This window comes from Chaetodon trifascialis, chromosome 18 (assembly GCF_039877785.1).
Source record: "Chaetodon trifascialis isolate fChaTrf1 chromosome 18, fChaTrf1.hap1, whole genome shotgun sequence".
NCBI classification, from domain to species: Eukaryota; Metazoa; Chordata; class Actinopteri; order Chaetodontiformes; family Chaetodontidae; genus Chaetodon; species Chaetodon trifascialis.
In genome coordinates, this window is record NC_092073.1 from 15,891,444 (window position 1) to 15,908,864 (window position 17,421).

Below are 17,421 nucleotides of genomic sequence, written 5' to 3' on the forward strand. Positions count from 1 at the left end.
GACGTTTCTCTGCGGATGAGGAGGAAGGAGGGTGGTGGGAGGTGGGGTAAGAGGTGGGGGTTATACGCTCACAGCACTGCAGCTGGGAGGGGGATTTGGAGGAGCAGTTCAGGCGATCCAGAGGGTGATGTCACTGCTCCTGATTAGTGATCACTGGAGGGAATGGAGGAGTTAAGGGTCACCCAGGGGTTGTGTTAGCGGGCTTGCAGCACATAGAGGATTTCCAGAAATCAGCTCCTTACGGCTAAAGTCTGGTAAAAGAAAAGCAAACTGGTTCAAATGTCTGATATCTGCATTTATTTTCATGGGAAAAAAGTCTCCTAGTTTGAGGAATCCAGCTTGTTTTTCCACATGTACGGTCAGTGTCAAGTTAGAAAACAGCGCGGCAAGCACATGGTTTATATTTACAGTGCAGGTCTCTCGCGAGTGGGTCTTTGTTGAGTGAAAATGGACCAAGTAGCGCTCGAAGAGCAGCTCGCGCCAGCGCCTGCAATCAAAGCCGCAGCAGCGCTGGCGGGGAGCCGCTGCAGCAGTGGGCTCAGGGAGATGATGACGATGATCACGACGCTTGCGATGATGAGTTCTCCAGCTGTGACCAGTTGGACCCGAGAGAGGAGAGGGAGGGAGGGAGGGAGAAAGGAGGATTTCATAGAGGAGGAATGGAAAAATGGACCCTAAAAAACAAAAGTAGGATCTAGGGAGGAGACTCTGTTCCAGTGAATGGAGTATCTGGATTACCGCTCGCAGGCGTATACGGGCGGGGAAATGAACGGCGGCCAACGCTGATGTATCACAGCAGAGGATAAAGGATTTTTTTGAGATGGCAGTACTTTGGGAGGGCCTTTAAGGTCGAGTCAAGCCAAGCATGAAAAAGTCAATCATGCCACAAAGAGCATGGGTGTAAACTTTTTCTTTTTCCCTCGCCGTTCCCCAGGTGATTGACAGCTATTCATACAAGAGCTGGGCGACGGCTCGTCTCTGCTCTGGAGCTGTACGAGAGGAATTAGAAGCTGTGAAAGTTTCAGTTGAATTTATGATGGCAAGAGCTAATTATCCACCTACAGGACTGTTTGAGATCTTCATTTAAATTGAGATTAGATTTTACTCAGCAGGACAAACACATTCCAGGATTAAGAAAAGCTTCTGTCAGGACAGAAAGATCGTGTTGATTCCTGATGCGTTCACGACCGCATGGTTCAAAATGGAAATGGCAGGATTGTCTCTCAGCATGGCGAGTGCTTTTTTCTTTCAATATAACCTGCAAACTTAATTTCAAGTGGTCTAGGACATTTGTGCCTGTATTCCCTCCATCATCAGTTACCCCCCTCCCCTCCTTTTTGGTTGGAGTGAACAGTCACCAGATCAGTATTTGGGTTCCAGGAGTCCTGTCATTTGTTACGTCCATCAGTGCCATTTTTTTTGCCCACAGTAGTGACGTTTTCTTTGTGAAATTTCCTCCCTGACTTCCACTCTGCGACATTACGCAGCATTAAAGTGACAAACGCCAACGCAACGTGCCCCAGTTTGAAGGATTTAGGAGGAGATGTTAATGTGCCTTCACAGCTTTCTGTCAACCAAAGGTTTAGTGTCCCTTTTCTTTTTTTAAATTCTTTATCTCGTTCTTCCCACTTGTCACCGCTGTGTGCTATTTGGTTAAAGCTTTGCATGCGCGTCAGCTGAGTCTGACCGGCGAGCGACGTCTGAAAACATCCTCACGCAGAAGGGTATTTCCTCACCGAGCTCTCATGTCATTGTCTAACTTTTTTTTTTTTCTTTTGTCGTGCATAAAACGCCCACTAGGTGATCTTGTGTGTAGTTCCAAGTGACCTTACCTTTGCTGACTTCATCAAGTATAACTTGTTAATTGAACAGTGAATGCCTACATGTACAGTATAAGATATGTGCTGATGTTCATTCGGAAACATAACCCCAGGTGTGACGGAGTCATGACCTGAATCTCGTGTTATGAGCACCTCAAGTAACGGTATCACACATTATTGGTTGTGAAGAAACTGTCATGGTTTCCAAGAAGTTTTTTTTTATGTCTGTATGCATTTCATATAAGACTAGTGTAAGACATTCACTTTTGCAGTTTAGCCACTTAAATATGTAAAAAAACAAAACAACAAAAAAACTACTTAAATGTTTTACTTGATATTCAAATGCAGAACTACAGTATCTCCCTGCGTAGATGTTACGAGCGAGGATCTTTTTTCATGTCACACCGACGGAGGCCGCATGAGCAGAGCCCTGTAGCTGTACAGAACTGATTTGAAATCTGCTTAAAAAGACATTGACGTCAGTTGTGACTGATATTATCAAGAGATCGTTCATCAAACTGTTTTTTAGGCGACGCTTCGCTTCCCTGAGATCGCCTCTGCTCCTTTCAGATCGATGCCTTGATAATATCTGAGCAAATGACCCCCTTGTTGAACTTTGGTGCTTTTGTGCTGCTTACATTTCTATGGTGTTCTTTGTCTCACAAAGCTTTTTTTTGTTTGTTTTGTTTGTTTTTTTTCTGTATGAGAGAGTGAAGAAAACAGATCCATGCTGTGGAATGATAAAGGCAGTGCTGTGAAATTTAATGTCATGCTCTTAATACTGTTTTTATGGAGGGGAGATCGTCTTCAGGTGTAATAATTTAGAAGAGTTTATTAGAGTGTTCAAAAGATGTAATAAACGATACAAAAAATGATCATGTCTGCTGTTTTGTTAAATGTTGATACTTCCACTTTCACTTTTTCTTGAAGCAGTATTTTACTGAATTGTGAAACACAGCAGTTGTTTGACCACGTGTTTGAAAACTGGGTAGACTTGCCCTCTCTGTGCTTTACCTTTGCTATAATGTGATGATAATGCAGCTTAAATTGAGACATTATCTGACAGACAGATGATTCATGCATGAGGACGGCAGTGGTAGTTTTGTGTGATGCATGTGTGCCACCCGGTGGCCATTTGTATCATTGCACCCACTGGCACCACCCAGGCCCCTGTCAAATGAGACCCAGGAAGCAGCATCTCATTTTGGTCACTTTATTTCAAATCATTCCTGGAAAAAAATGACAGTGTGATTGAAATATTTTCAAAATAAAATGCTCTATTGATTCCCATTATTTTATATACAAAATGCTTTTCCACCGAGGAGGTGGGGAGGGGAGGGGGCCTTTGTGTCCAATCATGCCCATTAATCACATCAATCAACCTCACTGTCCGAGTCGCACGCAGGATCTCATGGCGCATGTGAGACAAAGTGGGCTTGTGTTGGCTGTTACGTAACTTTGGGGCGAGTCGAGCCAAATCTCACCACGGTCTTACAGTAGCCGACCTTGGTCTGTTCCGGCGTCGCCCACAACAGACCAGCAGGGGCCTTCTCTTGAGCTCTACCAGCTTTGGTCCTCGTACCAGTGGGGCTCCAGAAGATTCCCATAAGGCAAAACATTACAAGTATCAGAGGAAAAAAAAAAAGATATAAAGATATAATAAAACCACAACAAACAATAACGATGCAGTAATTGTAGCTACGAGTGTCATAGCCCTGCTGGTATCCAACACAAAGTAGTTACTACTTATCACGGAATATATCTGTATAGATAGTTATGTTTCTGTCAGACATACAAAAAGCAAAGTGCACTTGATTGAGTTTAAAAAAACTGTTTGATCAGTGAGTGATTGAGTGCCGAGGAGTGCGCAGCAGAGAGCCTTCCTCACGGTGAGTTTGTAGATCTGCTCGGTGCTACGTAGCTGAAGAATATGCTGCTATCTGTGATCTGAAGGGGTTGAAACAGAGGGCGCTCGTACGGGAACAGCTCGGTTAAAAGTAGAGGAAGTCGGATATGGCGCCGGGCAGGTGGGTCATGAGCTGCACTCGGATCCACCAGTGAGGCTCCATGGGGTTGTATCGAGTGTAAGGACGCTTGGACATGATGGCATCGGTGATGTCATCCAGAACGGGGGCCACGTCCTTCTGCCCGCTGTTGCAGTAAGAGCGCATCAGAGCCATGTGGTGCTCGAAGTGGGCTTTCCCATAATCCTCCTTCACGTGCGAGGGCGCCTCACTCCAGAGCTTACTGGCCGTGCTCGCCACGATGTCGCGGGTCAGGATGCCTGTGGCCACGATGAAGTTCCCCGGTTCGACTACGGACACTTTCACCCCCCAGGCCTTCATCTCGTAGCGAAGGCAATCAGAAAACGCTTCCACGCCGTATTTGGATACACAATAAGGCGAGCGCATGATGTTTCCCATCCTCCCGTACATGCTGGCCAGGTTCACCACACGGCCTGCAGAGATGAGGGCAGCACAGTGAGGCCTAAACGCTCTCCTGCAACCAAGAATCTGAGGATACTTCTCTTCAAAGCAAATGTACCACAGTTTCATGCAGCACCTGGCCTTTCCATGACCACCACGACCGGGTTATATTATACTGACCTTTCATTCTATTTTTCATCACTGTCATTTGTGTTTCCTGTTTATGAAACGTGCAGCACGAAAGCTTCTGTTCACATGAAAGATTTCACGTCACATTACGGAGAATAAATCAGTCTTTCAGTTTCAGGCTCGTTTGCATTGTTGGCATACGTCCAAACTTACTGACTGGCTGCATGTTTTTAGTTCAAACAGGAATTCGAAGAATGTGTATAATCCCTCATGAAGAACAATCCAATGTGCTGGACTGTTTAACAGTCTGACTCGTTTAACACTATCTAACTTTCTTAGCTAACGTTTGCTTTCTCCAGTTTATATGTCACTGTATTAATGCGTAATGTGTTATTCTGACCTTTGGCCTTACGGATCAACGGCAGAACAGCTTTGGTGACCCTGATCGTGCCCCACAGGTTGACCTCGGACACCTGCTTGTAGGTGTCCATGGACGTAAACTCTACTTCTCCAAACGTTGACACGCCGGCGTTGTTCACCACAGCCCACAGACCTGCGGCATGACCGGAGAAAAGTCTGTGAATGAACACACACGCTCGCCTTCTTTAGACAAGTTAGTGAACACAGGCACGGGGTTATTTACCTCGTTCTGCGTCAGCCAGGTTGTCTTTGATGTACTCCACCGCCTGGCTCACCTGCTCGTCACTGCAGACATCCAGCTGGACGACCTTCATGCGATCTGAGTGGAACTCCTCCAGTTCCTTCGCACCCTCTCCTCCTTTATCCTGCAGGGATCACATGTCTCTTCGGTTACACCAAAACGAAAATGCACACACTTTAATCTACATCTAACATGTTACAGTCACACATCTGCACTCAAACTGGGAGCTCAGTGCGATTGCAGGCCGTGGAGTTGACTCTGCAGAACAGCTCCAGCAGGAGCGGATCAGTCTGGCTTTCATGAGCTTTGCAGGGCTGCTGTACATATTTTATCTGTACCTTCAGAAGACATCCAGCGAAGACGGTGAAGCCAAGCTTGTGCAGATGTTTGGCAAGTGCATGACCAAATCCACTGTCACAGCCTGTAACAAGCACAGCTTTCTGCTTCACCTGCACAGAGAGGCAGAATAAAGGCTTTACTTATTTATCCCCAAGAGATATATAAAGCTGCAAAGGTACAAAAAAGGACAATAGAAAGGCTGAATTATATGCGTGTAATAACAACAAATATTCCACAAGGAAGACATTAAAAGTTATTTGTACAAATGTACAACACAGCATAATTTCACTATTTACAGCAAATTCTTTTACTAACAGAGCACATATGTTCATTCGGTGTTGGGTCACATTACCTCCACCAGTCCTCTGGGAATTCGGGGCGTCGCAACATACAGCACAAAAAGTAAATAAAGCATAACTATGCACTCGGTGACGCTCGTCTCCGGTAACCCGAACATCCTCATCGCCGCGTTCAGCAGAGCAGGCAGTCCCAAACCCAACACCACCGTCAGAAACACTGAAAACGACACCAGAAGTGCCACTCGGAACACGGAGAGCGGAGCCATCTTGACGGAATGGTGTGTTTACTTTCCTGGCGAAGCGGTCTGCATCACCCACCGCGGGGTCACGGCACGCCCCCCGTGTCAGATCGCCGAAGTCCCCGGGCTGCGGTCAAGTTAACGGGGAGGGGAATATGAGATATTAGAGAGTCACCGGCATATAACTTGTACGGGTTCGGTCGCTTAGCTCACCGCGTTATTTATTTTCCATTTGAGGAAAATTTATACTTGAAACACTAAGCTAAGCTAACTCGCTGTTAACGGCTGTCCGTAACGTTAAGCGCACCGTTCATCCGGAACTTTCCACCAAACATGCTTAAAGAAGAGCCAGTGTCGGCAGTGTCCACCCATTACATTTAAAGAGTCAGCCTCTGGTGCGAAAGAAGAAGTGTCAAAACATATTTGTCCATTTTGTCCAAAAGTTAATAGACTTAATTGAGGTCCGGTCTGGCTGTCAACGGCACTCAAGCGAAACCGGAAGTGGTCAGCAGTGAAGTTCTTGCCTTCTTCTTCTTCTTGGTTTAAGTCTGATGTGTGATATTCATGTTCTGATGGGAAATGGACTTAAGGTATGTCAGTCCTGCAGATATACTATTACTCTTTATAGACCCGCGCACGCGCAGACAGGAGGAAGAAGTACATGTACTTAAAAAAATACTTAATTCTAAAAAAAAAGGAGCAATATGACTGCTGTAGAAATGTAACCGATATGTCATGCATTCAGAATTTTTTAGTAAAAGTAGAAAAATATCAGCATGAAAATACACTTACTTAAAGTACTGTGTATTATATTACTGGATTACAATTATTGATGCATTCATGTGTGTGTCACTTTAATGTTGTAGCTGTTGAACGGGGGTTTTAATGACTTTATGTACAGCTGGGTAGCCTGTGAATTTCAGTAGCATTTTCCTGAAGTAAGTCATCATTTATTTTTCCCATCCATTAGATTTCATATCATTCTAAACCATCACAACCTAATTTTACACACAAGTATAAATGAACACACTGCAGTGGTACCTCACGGATGTTGAAACAAAAACACCTGAGCAAATCCAAAACTTTTAATCATGTTTTTAATTTGTCCAGATGAAAGACTTTGTGGTACAGCCAACATCCCGGTCAAGTAAAACACAAGAAAGTTAAAAATCTAATCATCTACAGAGAAGCTGGTAGTCAAGAACAGACAGAATGATGGCAATAGAGAGAGCAAGACACTAAGGCACTACGGATCTAGTTATATGTTTGGCTAAATGACCATTTTGGCCTTTAGAAGTGCTGTAAACATGAATTACATCTACATTAAACAGAGGCCGTATCAACTCAAAAGCAAGGGCAATCAACTTCTGAGGAAACATTAATACTCAGAGGACTGCTAGATGACTGCATAGTAAAAAAAAGGAAGAAAGGAAAATGAAGAATGTACATGTATGACTGCTAATCTTAGACACATACAAAAGGCCCAGTCCAGCTCTTGTTGCCATCTCCTTTTCACAAAGAGAGCACTGGCATATAAAAAGTATTGCAACAGTTTTAATGCAGGTATCTTCAAAAAAAAAAAAAAAAGAATTTACGTTATAATTTTCCTGATCGTGTTCACAGTGTAGCAGAACCTGTGGCAGGGTAAACTGAATAATGACAGTCTTGCATAGACAATTAAAGCCGTTTCTTAATATTGAACTTTTTATTTCCCATTTAAACGGCACTGTCTTTGGAGTGTGGAGGCGGGGGCGGGGGGTCGTGCTGGTGGAGGGAGAGACTCAACTCATTTCTAGCTGAGAAACAGGTAGGAAGGAAATGCAACCTGTCTTACAGGATCGTCTTGATGTGGGGATAGTTTGTTAAACTGCACGTGATCTTTTGTTATCCCGCTTCATTGCCTCTTTATTTGAGAAAAGTGTCAAGCTTTCTCTTGATATTGTCAAATGAGTCCAATCCCATGTAGTCTGCCTGACCTTGCTCCCATTTCTGCTTCCGCTCTTCTGAGGACAGCCGGGGTTGGAGCGCTTGTGCGTGTGAAGAGTAGCTCTTATCCTGAGCAAAAAACATAAAACGATGCACAACAGTGAAACAAAGAGCCGGGAAACAGAAAGACAAGAGACACGCAACACATCCTGCTTTATGAAAGCACTGAACTCGCCGTATGTAGCCTTTCCAAAGTAACGGTTACAGGCAAACACAAGCAAAAGATTGGATTTTAGAGGACGAGCAGTAAAAGCTTTGAAACAGGCGGCAACAAACAACAGACAAAAAACCAACACCGTTACAACACCGTACCTGTAGACTCTCAAAAGTGAACGTGTCACTGTGCTGGAACTTTATGAGATGGACAGGAAGACAGAAAAGAGGTGTATCATCCAGAATCGGAGCAAAGTAAGGTAAAAGTAACAGAAGTTAAAGGTGAGAAAGTGACACCTATATTCATCAATATGGTATGAATACGGTAGAAAGCATTTTGAAGCAAACCATATTTTCCTGCATTAACGCTGCAAATACCACAATCAACAAACACAAATCCTAAGAAAGCCGCCCGATTGGCTCCGAGTTTCCATTGCAAACTCGTCATGGCTTTGCATTCGCATTATAAAAGCTGATGCACCGGGGTGCTTGCAGCGTGAAGGCAGGACTGCGTGTTCAAAAAGACAAACGTGATCACTCACCTCCACACATCCGGAGTGGAAAGGCTGGTCTCCGTACTGCTCCTGCAGCATGGGCACCACGGCGCCGGAGTACAGGGTCCACCAGTCCAGGAGGAAGGTGGGCTGCGTGGTGGCCTCGTGCACACTCCCTGCGATCTGTTTGGCTTTGGGGTCAAACGTGTAACTCCATGGCTTGGTCTTTCCCAGGAAGTGGACCACCTTGGCATTGCCCCCATAGCTGAAATGAGAAATATTGAATTAGAATTTGAATGACATTTATTTTTAATCATAGATGCTCCAAACGAGTTTTTGTTCAGCTGCACTTCCTGTTGTAGTATCTTGCTTGTGTTGTACTACATTATCTTCAATTGTGACTATTACAAATACTATAAAAACTACGTATGCACACACATAAATATGAACGTGGCCCTGGGTGCTTGTTTTCCTGTGCACTACTATTACTGACAACGACCCACAAGTACATACATGTTTATCCTCCCTGTCATCTGAATTTGGCTGCCAGGAAATACAAAACCCAAGAGCTTGTTGATGAGATTTGTTTCTATGAGGAGAGATGTTTATAGAGGCCATGAGGACAGGAGGGGGGGGGCTTAAGACGGAGCGCACAATGACCAGTCCTGGAGGTGAACATAAAAGGTCTTTAAATAGACCGCTCTATTTTAGGATTTGCTTTCAGCTGTTGGGAGCTCAGCGGTGGATATCCAACCCAGCGCTGAGGCCCGGTTCTCCAGCCGCTGGAATCTTCTCATCTCGCTCGTAACCTGATGTCACGTCACGATGTGACTACACATTCATGTGATCCTGTATCCACTTACGCCTTGGCTCTGCATCCCAAACGCAAGACGTCAGTCACAGCGAGACTCGCTGCAGGAGTATTATACAACCGTCTGTGGAAGTGTACAGCAGCAGCTTAAACAGCAGAAACGGTCATATGAAACGGTCAAAGTCACACCTCTAACTAACGTGTGATTCAGACACTTACTGCTTGAATGCTGGAAGGTAAGTGTAGATGGCTATGCTGCTCAGGTTGTAGATGAAGGGGAGGTGTTTGGATATGTCAGCTGTTGCCCAATCACTGAAGAAGCCATTCAGGACACCTTGGTCACCTCCTGCAACAGAGAGGAGGACGAGAAATCAATCTAATTTTGTATTTATCAGGAAGCTTCTGTACAAATAAGCAGTTCCAGAGGTTTTTAGAGTTCAAATACTGTCATCTCTGGATGGATCTTTAACAGATGGATTAATCACACTGAAAGAAACTGACAGCAAAAGAAAGAACACACTGAAAAAAGACAGACGTGAAGAAAAAAAAAGACAGAAAATTGTCATCGAAATTCATCGTTTTCAATGCCAAACCTTATTTTTGAGAGCAAAATTTACAGTCACTGTTCAGCTCGTGTGTTTCTTCACGGATGGAAAACTTCAGCTAACTTCAGGTGTTAATATAAGGTCAAAGAGAGAGTGGGGCTGTTTTTCTTGTCTGATTTATTTGCATTAGAAGCAGGGCCACGGTGAGAAACTGTTGGTGGCATAAAAACTCTCCGACTTATCTTCCAAACGCAGCTGCCAAAGTGCCTCGACAGGTTCACTGCATGACTGGATAGCGTTTTGAAAGGTGGAGCTGAGCGAGAGCGCAATCAAATGATCTGCCCACCTGTGACAGCCAGAGTAATTAGCCTTTCCGCCTGATCTTCCATTAGTCAGCAATCTGCTGAGATCAGGACAGACAGGCTTAATGATCCCACACATTCAGGGCACAGAGCTGGATTTCCTCCTTTACAAGTTGCCACGGTGATTTGAAATAAAATGATGTGACATGCTAGAAGACAAAAGAAGACCTGAATGGGTTTCCCACACTGGATCTGATCATGCCACACAAAGGCATGTGTGTGCACAGCGTAGAGTCATAGCGCTCACAGTCGCTGCAGAGAGTTGAGGAGACATGATGGAGACTGCTGGAAGGATTGCAGCATCATGTCATTCACTTATACAAGCTCCTAAATAAGACTTAAATAATATAGTGTCTGACATTGATTTTCTACTTGGAGGCAGCACAACATGCTGTAAACACAACAAAGTCATTATCACCATGCAAAGCTGATGTGACAAATGTGAAACAGTTGCCTATTTACACCTCCAGTTGAATTGAGCAACATTAGCATTCATCCGGAGTCGTCTTTCAGGCCATCTGAGAAATCCAACTCCAGTGTTAACCATCCCTTTAGTGTTGCTCAACAGCAGCTAAATGCTCCACTGTGTTCGCCTGCTCGTCGGTCTGTGGCGCTGGGCAGGTTAGCATACACAAGCTTTTCACTGTAAACATGTGCTCACTGTGTCTGGAAAGACTGATGCGAGCGGTGACACTGAACCAAAAACAGCCACGAAATAAAAACAGTGAACTGAAAGATGCTAAAACGCTCCATTGTTGAAACATGTGATCTGTGCCAAGGAGCGACTTTTTAATTCAAGCACTTCTTGATGTGATATTAACTGATAGGCCCCTGCTCTGACATGCAGCACGATTAAGTCAGGGCGACTGATCAGTGAAGCACAACCTGCTCACACCCACACGGGCCTGAGAAGAGAGTGACTCAGCCTAAAGTGAAAACACCTGTGCAGGTGAAGCCTGGTCTACAGGTAGGCAGACATTTTGCGAAATTTTCTTTTACATTTGACCTCTTGTTCACATGCAAACAGCGTTTTAAGTCACTATAAACAACTTTTTAAAATGCTTTCTAACGTAAAGTTTCTGTGTGTACACGAAACAATGACGTCATAACCTCAGTCCACGCATGGCTGTTGTTGCTCTGTGTAATGAGCACGCGTCCGTAAGGACAACAATGGCGAGCCACTGGTTAGTTTACGTTTGGTTAGCGCTGCTAGGCCGTGTGACATGAAGGCATCATGTCAGGCGCTTCTTTTTCGCCACTCAATTCTTTTGTTTGCACAATATTTTGAGAAATCTGATTTATTCCATGACATGAAAAAAAGGTATAGTGTCTGTACTTGCCATTAGCCACTGGGTTAACTGGTTTTAAAGTTTGGACTGGGGTCGTCTCAGGTCCTCATGCCCGACTGGAGGGCTGGACAGCCCTCGCCCTCGCTCAGTTTGGCTAATTTAGAACTGGGGCAGTGTCATGGTGGTGGCTTATGTAAACACAGTATTCAGAGAACAGTTTGGGACGTGCGGATGCATTAGACATTAAGTGGGTCAGTTACACTTCAACTATACAAGCAGATCTGAACTGAGCCTTTATTAAGAGTCTGTGTTACATCATCGAGTCTGCAACTGACCAGCCAGAGAACTGAAACCGAGCAAAAACATGACACAAGCTCATTGACTATTCATGCTGAATTGCTTCACCTACTGGCCAGATAGTGTGTCAGTGTCTGACACGAGCACAAGGTGAGATGTTGGCCTTTAACAGACATTTCACATGCAGCTCTTGAAAAGCACAGGACTGTACAGTCTGTGAAACCGCAGACTGCTGCAGTCTAAAATAACACACATAGCTGCCGTTTGTCCGAACCCACAGCCTCCACTGGGGATTTCAAAACTTAATATGGAGCCGAAGATCTTCATTTTGAGGGGATGAGCAGAGCTCAGCAAGAATGTGCATCTAACTGTGCCAGTTTGTGTTGGCAGCGGACAACACTGGAGCTACAGATGAAGAGATAGAGCCTCTGGGTTCGACCACAGAAATGATCTTCTTGTTGTCTTTCCTCAACTATTTTCCAATATCACTGCAGAGACACAGAGCTGCACGTGTACGTCATGTTTTCCTTACAGTAGAGTGGAAGTGAAATGCTAAAGGTCAAAGCAGTTTCAACTCATGCCCCAGCGCACACGAAGGGACCATCCACGGCTATAAATAAGACAGCTTTATTCATTAGCGTGCCATGAGGCACACAGACTGGCATCACGTTGAAATATTGGATGTGAAAATCTAAATCAAATGACACTGAATCACGTGAATTACTGTTGACAAAGAGGAGTTTTCCTGGAAAAAAAATAAGACAATAACGTCTTTTGTCTGAGTCTGTCATTGTGTTGGGACACTTCTTGCCAACAAACACTTGTGGCAGCCAGAAAGAGTCGGCGTTTGAAAGCTTTGGCCACGATGAAGCAAACTAATTGGTTTTTCCAATGATCTCTGCCTGATGGAATCTCTTTGAGAGCATCACAGGGGAAAACAGCCCGCCATTTAACGTTAGAAATGTCCACCGTCGCTAACAAGGACAAGCCCAGCTCAGTGAGCCCTGCCATGGACCTGCATCCTGTTGTGTTTATCTCGCAACACGTCGCTTTGTTTGGTAACGTTTTTGAGGTCAGAGCGGGTGTGAGTTGAGCTCATCGCAGACTTATGAGCCTTACAGATCATTCTATACCTCGGAAATAGCACTTTGACAAAACAATCTTGTGGTCGAAAGCCCGAGAAAAAGCTGTTAAGTCATGGAATTTTCAAGTCTCAGTTGTCATCACGTAACTAAAGTATGAAACCTCTACCGCGTTTTCACAAGATATGTGGTTTAAAGCTACGAAAATAAAGCCAAGTTCAGATTATTTTACAGTTTTTAAATGATAGTAGAGGATTGCCAAAGAAATGTTTGGAGGTCATTTTAAAAGAGTGTTACTCAGTTTGTCCAGCAGAGAGCACTGATGTTTATTTACCAACCATAAAAACATGTGTCGGCCACAATTTATGTAGAACAAATTCAGGCATTTATTGACAACTGTAACCTGCCTACAAATGTTTGATAATGACGTTTTGAGTCTGACCAGGTGGGACGTTATGAAGGGAGCGTGCAGGCGTCACCTTCTCACCTTCATGCACGCCATTTTCTGATTGCATGATGTGCAGATAACTTCTCCTTCAGCTCGTACTGGCATCAATAAGGTGACAAGTTTAGAGTCTCAAAATGATTCATAAAATCTGACTAATCGATGGACGCATCTCTCTAAAGTTAAAAGACAAGCTGCCAGTAGCAGGACGCTGTCAGAGATGAAGCAAAGCAGAAACCTATTAACGCATGTATGTTAGTCCCTGGCTCTGGTTTTACATGAAAGCTGCTTAGGTTTCAGGCAGCGTATCTGAGGCTCCGCTGAAGCGACATAATTATATACTTTAGCAAAACCTTACAATGAAAGAATGTTGTGTTGTGGTAAAATGTTTACTGGATCCTTTTGGAACAATAGCTGATTTTAGCTGTTTCATGACATGTTCAAAAACCTCCCAGACGTGCAGTAAATGAGATCCTCGGCACCCTACAAATACAGACCAACGATCTTTTCATCCGCTGATCTGAGCTGCTCAGTAAACCTGATATTGGAGCCAAAACAACGACCACAATTCAGTTACAGTACGCCTCACAGAGAAGAGCTGAATGTCAAACCGGTGCTCTGTGCAAAACAGGGCCTCTCAAATTTAACCTCCACCCGCCCCGGCGAGCCCCTGAGAATAACTCAGCAGAGCTAGACGGTGGGTGACAGGAGGGCCTTCTGTCCGAGCACCGCGCTCGATAAAGGCCTCACTTAGAGCAGAAGACAAACAAGCTCGGTTTAACATCACGTTACCAAGAACTCAAATGTTACTCAGAGCGGGTCAAAGCCTAAATGTTTGAGCATGACTGAAAAAAAAATTGCTGACATCACAACCCAGTGGTGGGAAACCATTTCTGGTTTGGCAAAACTAGACACCGAACTCCTTTCTAATAAGGAAACTTATAAATGACACATTTTTATCCAAAACCAACATGTAGAAATAAGTTCAAAGGGTAGCTGGTGATGGGTATTTGAGTCAGAGGAACAGTTGGAAATACATTTATTTGCTTTCCTATCAAGAGTTAGATGACAAGGTTGATACCACTCTTCTAAAGAAATAGCTCGAAGATGGTTAGCTTAGCTTAGCATGAAGACTGGAAACTGGGGGAAACAGCTAGCATGGCTCATCCTAAGGTTAGCAAAAACGCTCACCAATTAACAAGTTATATATTTCAGAGTTTTGGTTTTACTTGGAGCTGAGGAACTATCTATATTATCATCAAACTCTTGGCAAGAAAGCAATGAAGTGTATTTCCCAAAATGTCAAACTATGTCTTTACAGGAAGTAGGGTTGCAACTAATGATTGTTATGGAGTAAAATATTGAGTATTTTCGATTTTAATAAATGTTCCAAGTCCCCAAGTCAGTGCAGATGTCCTCAAATTACTTAAGTCCAACAAACAGTCCAAAATCCATTAATTTACAGTATTACAAACAGAGAAAATCCATCGTTTCAGCACAAAACCAAAGCATCAAAACGTGTCCTTCTTGACTTACCGTCAAAGCTGCCATGGTCTGTGCAATACTGAAGCAGTTTGCCATAAGTCTCCATGGAAGGACAGAAAACAAACACACCGGAATTGAAGCAGTCGGGCCAGCCAGGGTCAGGAGCAGCTGACAACTCCTCTCTGTCAAACAGCTCATCTATATTTGAAAGCACCTAAGATGCAGAAACAAACAGACAAATATGTCCACACACGAAGCCTCAGCACAACATCGAACCTTTCCTCTTAAAAACGCTCGGCTGGCCTCACCAGTGTGTCTGCGTCCATGAAAACACATTTGGAGTAATGTGTGAGAGTCCAGCAGTGGAGTTTGGTGAAGGTGATGCCCAGATCAGGCCTCTTCATCATGGCCAGGTGTGCCGTGTCGCCGCTGTCCAGCACGTCCACCAGCCTCACCTCGTCAAAGATCCTCTTCAGCACGGACCTGAAGGTTCACAAAGCTACAGAGTGAATCGCCATCATCAATCCCGGTGGAAAACAAGACTCCTAAGAATGCTTACTGGAAAGCTTCTGTCACTTGTGGACCAATGAGTGCCACCAGCTTCTTGGATGTGTTGTGGTTGCGGAGGGACTTGCCCAAAACCATGGCTCCACGAGCATATTTGTCATTGGTGGCCAACGTCACAAAAGCCTGGTCTGCAGAGGACAGGAAGACATTAAGGATTCAAACTTGACAGCAAAGTTGGTCCCATTCTTGGATACTAAATCCAAGCACGCCTTGTCATTTAATCAAGGTATTTGATGGCAAACTTCTTTCATCTTAGACAAGTGCGTCCTGTTTGCAGTTATTTGCCCAAAAGCCCAAAACGAGTTTCCTCCTGCATCCATTACACAGAAGTATTTGTGGCTGGATCCTCTGATGTTCCAATCAATCCATGAGTTTAACCTCAACTGTCATTTCACACCTGAATTTCCACCCGCACCATGATCTGGCCTCAATGCAAGATTTCTCACTTGTTTCAAGAATAATAAGACTCTAAGCAGCCAGCACCGGATTAATTGTCTCATTAAGGTGAATTTTATTTGCAGCGTGGTGCCTACTCTATACCACCACCTCTAACAGCGGGGAGGAAAATCTATCAGCTACCTGCCAAGTCATGATTCAGAACAATGACGAGCCTGTGAGAGGACCTATAAAATCAGAGAGGATGATGTCAGCGAGGCCGCTGGAGGGGCCCTGTGCCTGCAGCATGAGGGCCAACATGAATCCCATTTGGACTGTATATCAACCCCTTGGTGCTGCGCTAATGGGCAAAGAAAGCAAGACAGTATGTACAGTCTGTATAAAATGGTACATTTCTATCATTTTGAGCCAGTTCGTGCGCAGCGTTGCCCATCAGCTGCCAGCTCACTGGCTGCGGGCAGCGCCACACCTCCTTCCTCTCACGCCCCCTTTGCAGCGGGTACAAGCAGTGCTGAGGCATGCAGCCTAACATGAAACACATGATGAGTAAAGTTAAAGGTAAAAAGCCATTAGTTCGACCTGTATGTTCAGTGACTGCTGTGCACACCCCCTCCCCATTCAGACGAGCTGAGCTGAGTTATGGACAATCAGGACATACAGTAGCACAGTGTTACCACAGCTGAAAAGGGTCCAATGGGGAAAAAATATTTTCCTTGTTTCATTCATAAGAAGTTGTCACATGGAGTGACTATAAGGCTTTCATAGGCAGAACTTTTAGCTCTTAGAGAACATATGACAAGTGTCTACACTAACAACATGACGATGGACCGCAGCCATCGAGGCTGACTTGTGGTCAAATGACACATGTGGTCATCATGTTTCAGACATGGCTGACAGCAAAACACAGATGGAGACAGAATGTACTTTTACTCGGCTCACCTCAGGCGGCTGCTGCTGCTGCCACCAACATGAGAGCCAAACAACAGACGAGCAACTTCACCGACGGACTGCCATTTTCAGCACATCTACACCGCCGAAGTGCGCGAGACTGCTTTTAAAACTTGACAGAACGCGCGTGGCAGCGTGAAAATGTCGCGGTGTGAAAGAGGCTGAAACGTTACATACCTGCCATGACTGAAGAAGAAGAAGAAGAAGTCGAAGCTACTTTGTAGCCCGGACTTGACGGCGGCTCGGCGTGGAGAAAAGGAGCGACTAAATATACAGAGGTGGATTTATACCAGTGTGACAGGAGCCAGGCGCAGCGTCACGTGACGGCCGCCGCACACCCACCTGCTCCCCGCATGGGCCACCACACCCTCAGCAGTTCATGGGGTTCAGCTACCCACTGATTTAACCTGAAAGTATTCACTTTAAAGGCACAAGTAGTCTCTGAAATCTCTGTCTTTTCTTGTTGGACTCGTTCTGTTGTGTTTACAGCTGATCTCGACGTGGAGGAGCCAACAGCTTATCCTGAGTCAGACACAATTATACACTCTGCAGCCTTGACCTTTCAAACATCCGCCATGCAGCTCCCTCGGCTGGTGTCATCTTCACTGGTGATGACAATGTGGAGATGGTGATGATGCTGTGAGGAGG

At 44.8% G+C, this 17,421-nt stretch overlaps 2 protein-coding genes across 3 annotated transcripts; both read right to left on the reverse strand.

Annotated features, from left to right (window-relative positions):
- Nucleotides 1-3,019: 3,019 nt before the first annotated feature.
- bdh1 (3-hydroxybutyrate dehydrogenase, type 1) lies at nucleotides 3,020-6,416 on the reverse strand. Its single transcript, XM_070986002.1, has 5 exons — nucleotides 5,728-6,416; nucleotides 5,375-5,485; nucleotides 5,019-5,160; nucleotides 4,776-4,928; nucleotides 3,020-4,278 (listed from the first exon to the last, which is right to left on the reverse strand). The coding sequence occupies exons 1-5, from the start codon at nucleotides 5,938-5,940 to the stop codon at nucleotides 3,812-3,814; spliced, it is 1,086 nt and encodes a 361-aa protein (XP_070842103.1). The 5' UTR covers nucleotides 5,941-6,416; the 3' UTR covers nucleotides 3,020-3,811.
- Nucleotides 6,417-6,993: 577 nt separating this feature from the next.
- Nucleotides 6,994-17,403, reverse strand: gyg1b (glycogenin 1b). 2 transcript variants are annotated; one of them, XM_070986463.1, is made up of 8 exons: nucleotides 16,951-17,361; nucleotides 15,422-15,557; nucleotides 15,171-15,345; nucleotides 14,914-15,076; nucleotides 9,577-9,703; nucleotides 8,595-8,811; nucleotides 8,212-8,250; nucleotides 6,994-7,968 (listed from the first exon to the last, which is right to left on the reverse strand). In XM_070986463.1, the coding sequence occupies exons 1-8, from the start codon at nucleotides 16,955-16,957 to the stop codon at nucleotides 7,819-7,821; spliced, it is 1,014 nt and encodes a 337-aa protein (XP_070842564.1). In that variant the 5' UTR covers nucleotides 16,958-17,361; the 3' UTR covers nucleotides 6,994-7,818. The 2 variants fall into 2 exon arrangements, with proteins under 2 accessions (XP_070842564.1, XP_070842566.1); XM_070986465.1 differs by lacking the exon at nucleotides 8,212-8,250 and having other exon boundaries at nucleotides 16,951-17,403.
- Nucleotides 17,404-17,421: the final 18 nt, after the last annotated feature.

Bases quoted from the DNA above. Each gene is read 5' to 3' on its own strand.
- bdh1 (XM_070986002.1), bottom strand. From the start codon at position 5,940: ATGGCTCCGCTCTCCGTGTTCCGAGTGGCACTTCTGGTGTCGTTTTCA. The intron at 5,486-5,727 runs GTAATGTGACCC...CTCTCTGTGCAG, and splicing joins TTCCCAGAGGACTGGTGGAG to GTGAAGCAGAAAGCTGTGCT. The intron at 4,929-5,018 runs GTAAATAACCCC...GTCATGCCGCAG, and splicing joins CCTGGCTGACGCAGAACGAG to GTCTGTGGGCTGTGGTGAAC.
- gyg1b (XM_070986463.1), bottom strand. The intron at 8,251-8,594 runs GTGAGTGATCAC...CATCTCATAAAG, and splicing joins TCCACTCCGGATGTGTGGAG to TTCCAGCACAGTGACACGTT. The intron at 7,969-8,211 runs GTACGGTGTTGT...TTTTTTGCTCAG, and splicing joins TCACTTTTGAGAGTCTACAG to GATAAGAGCTACTCTTCACA.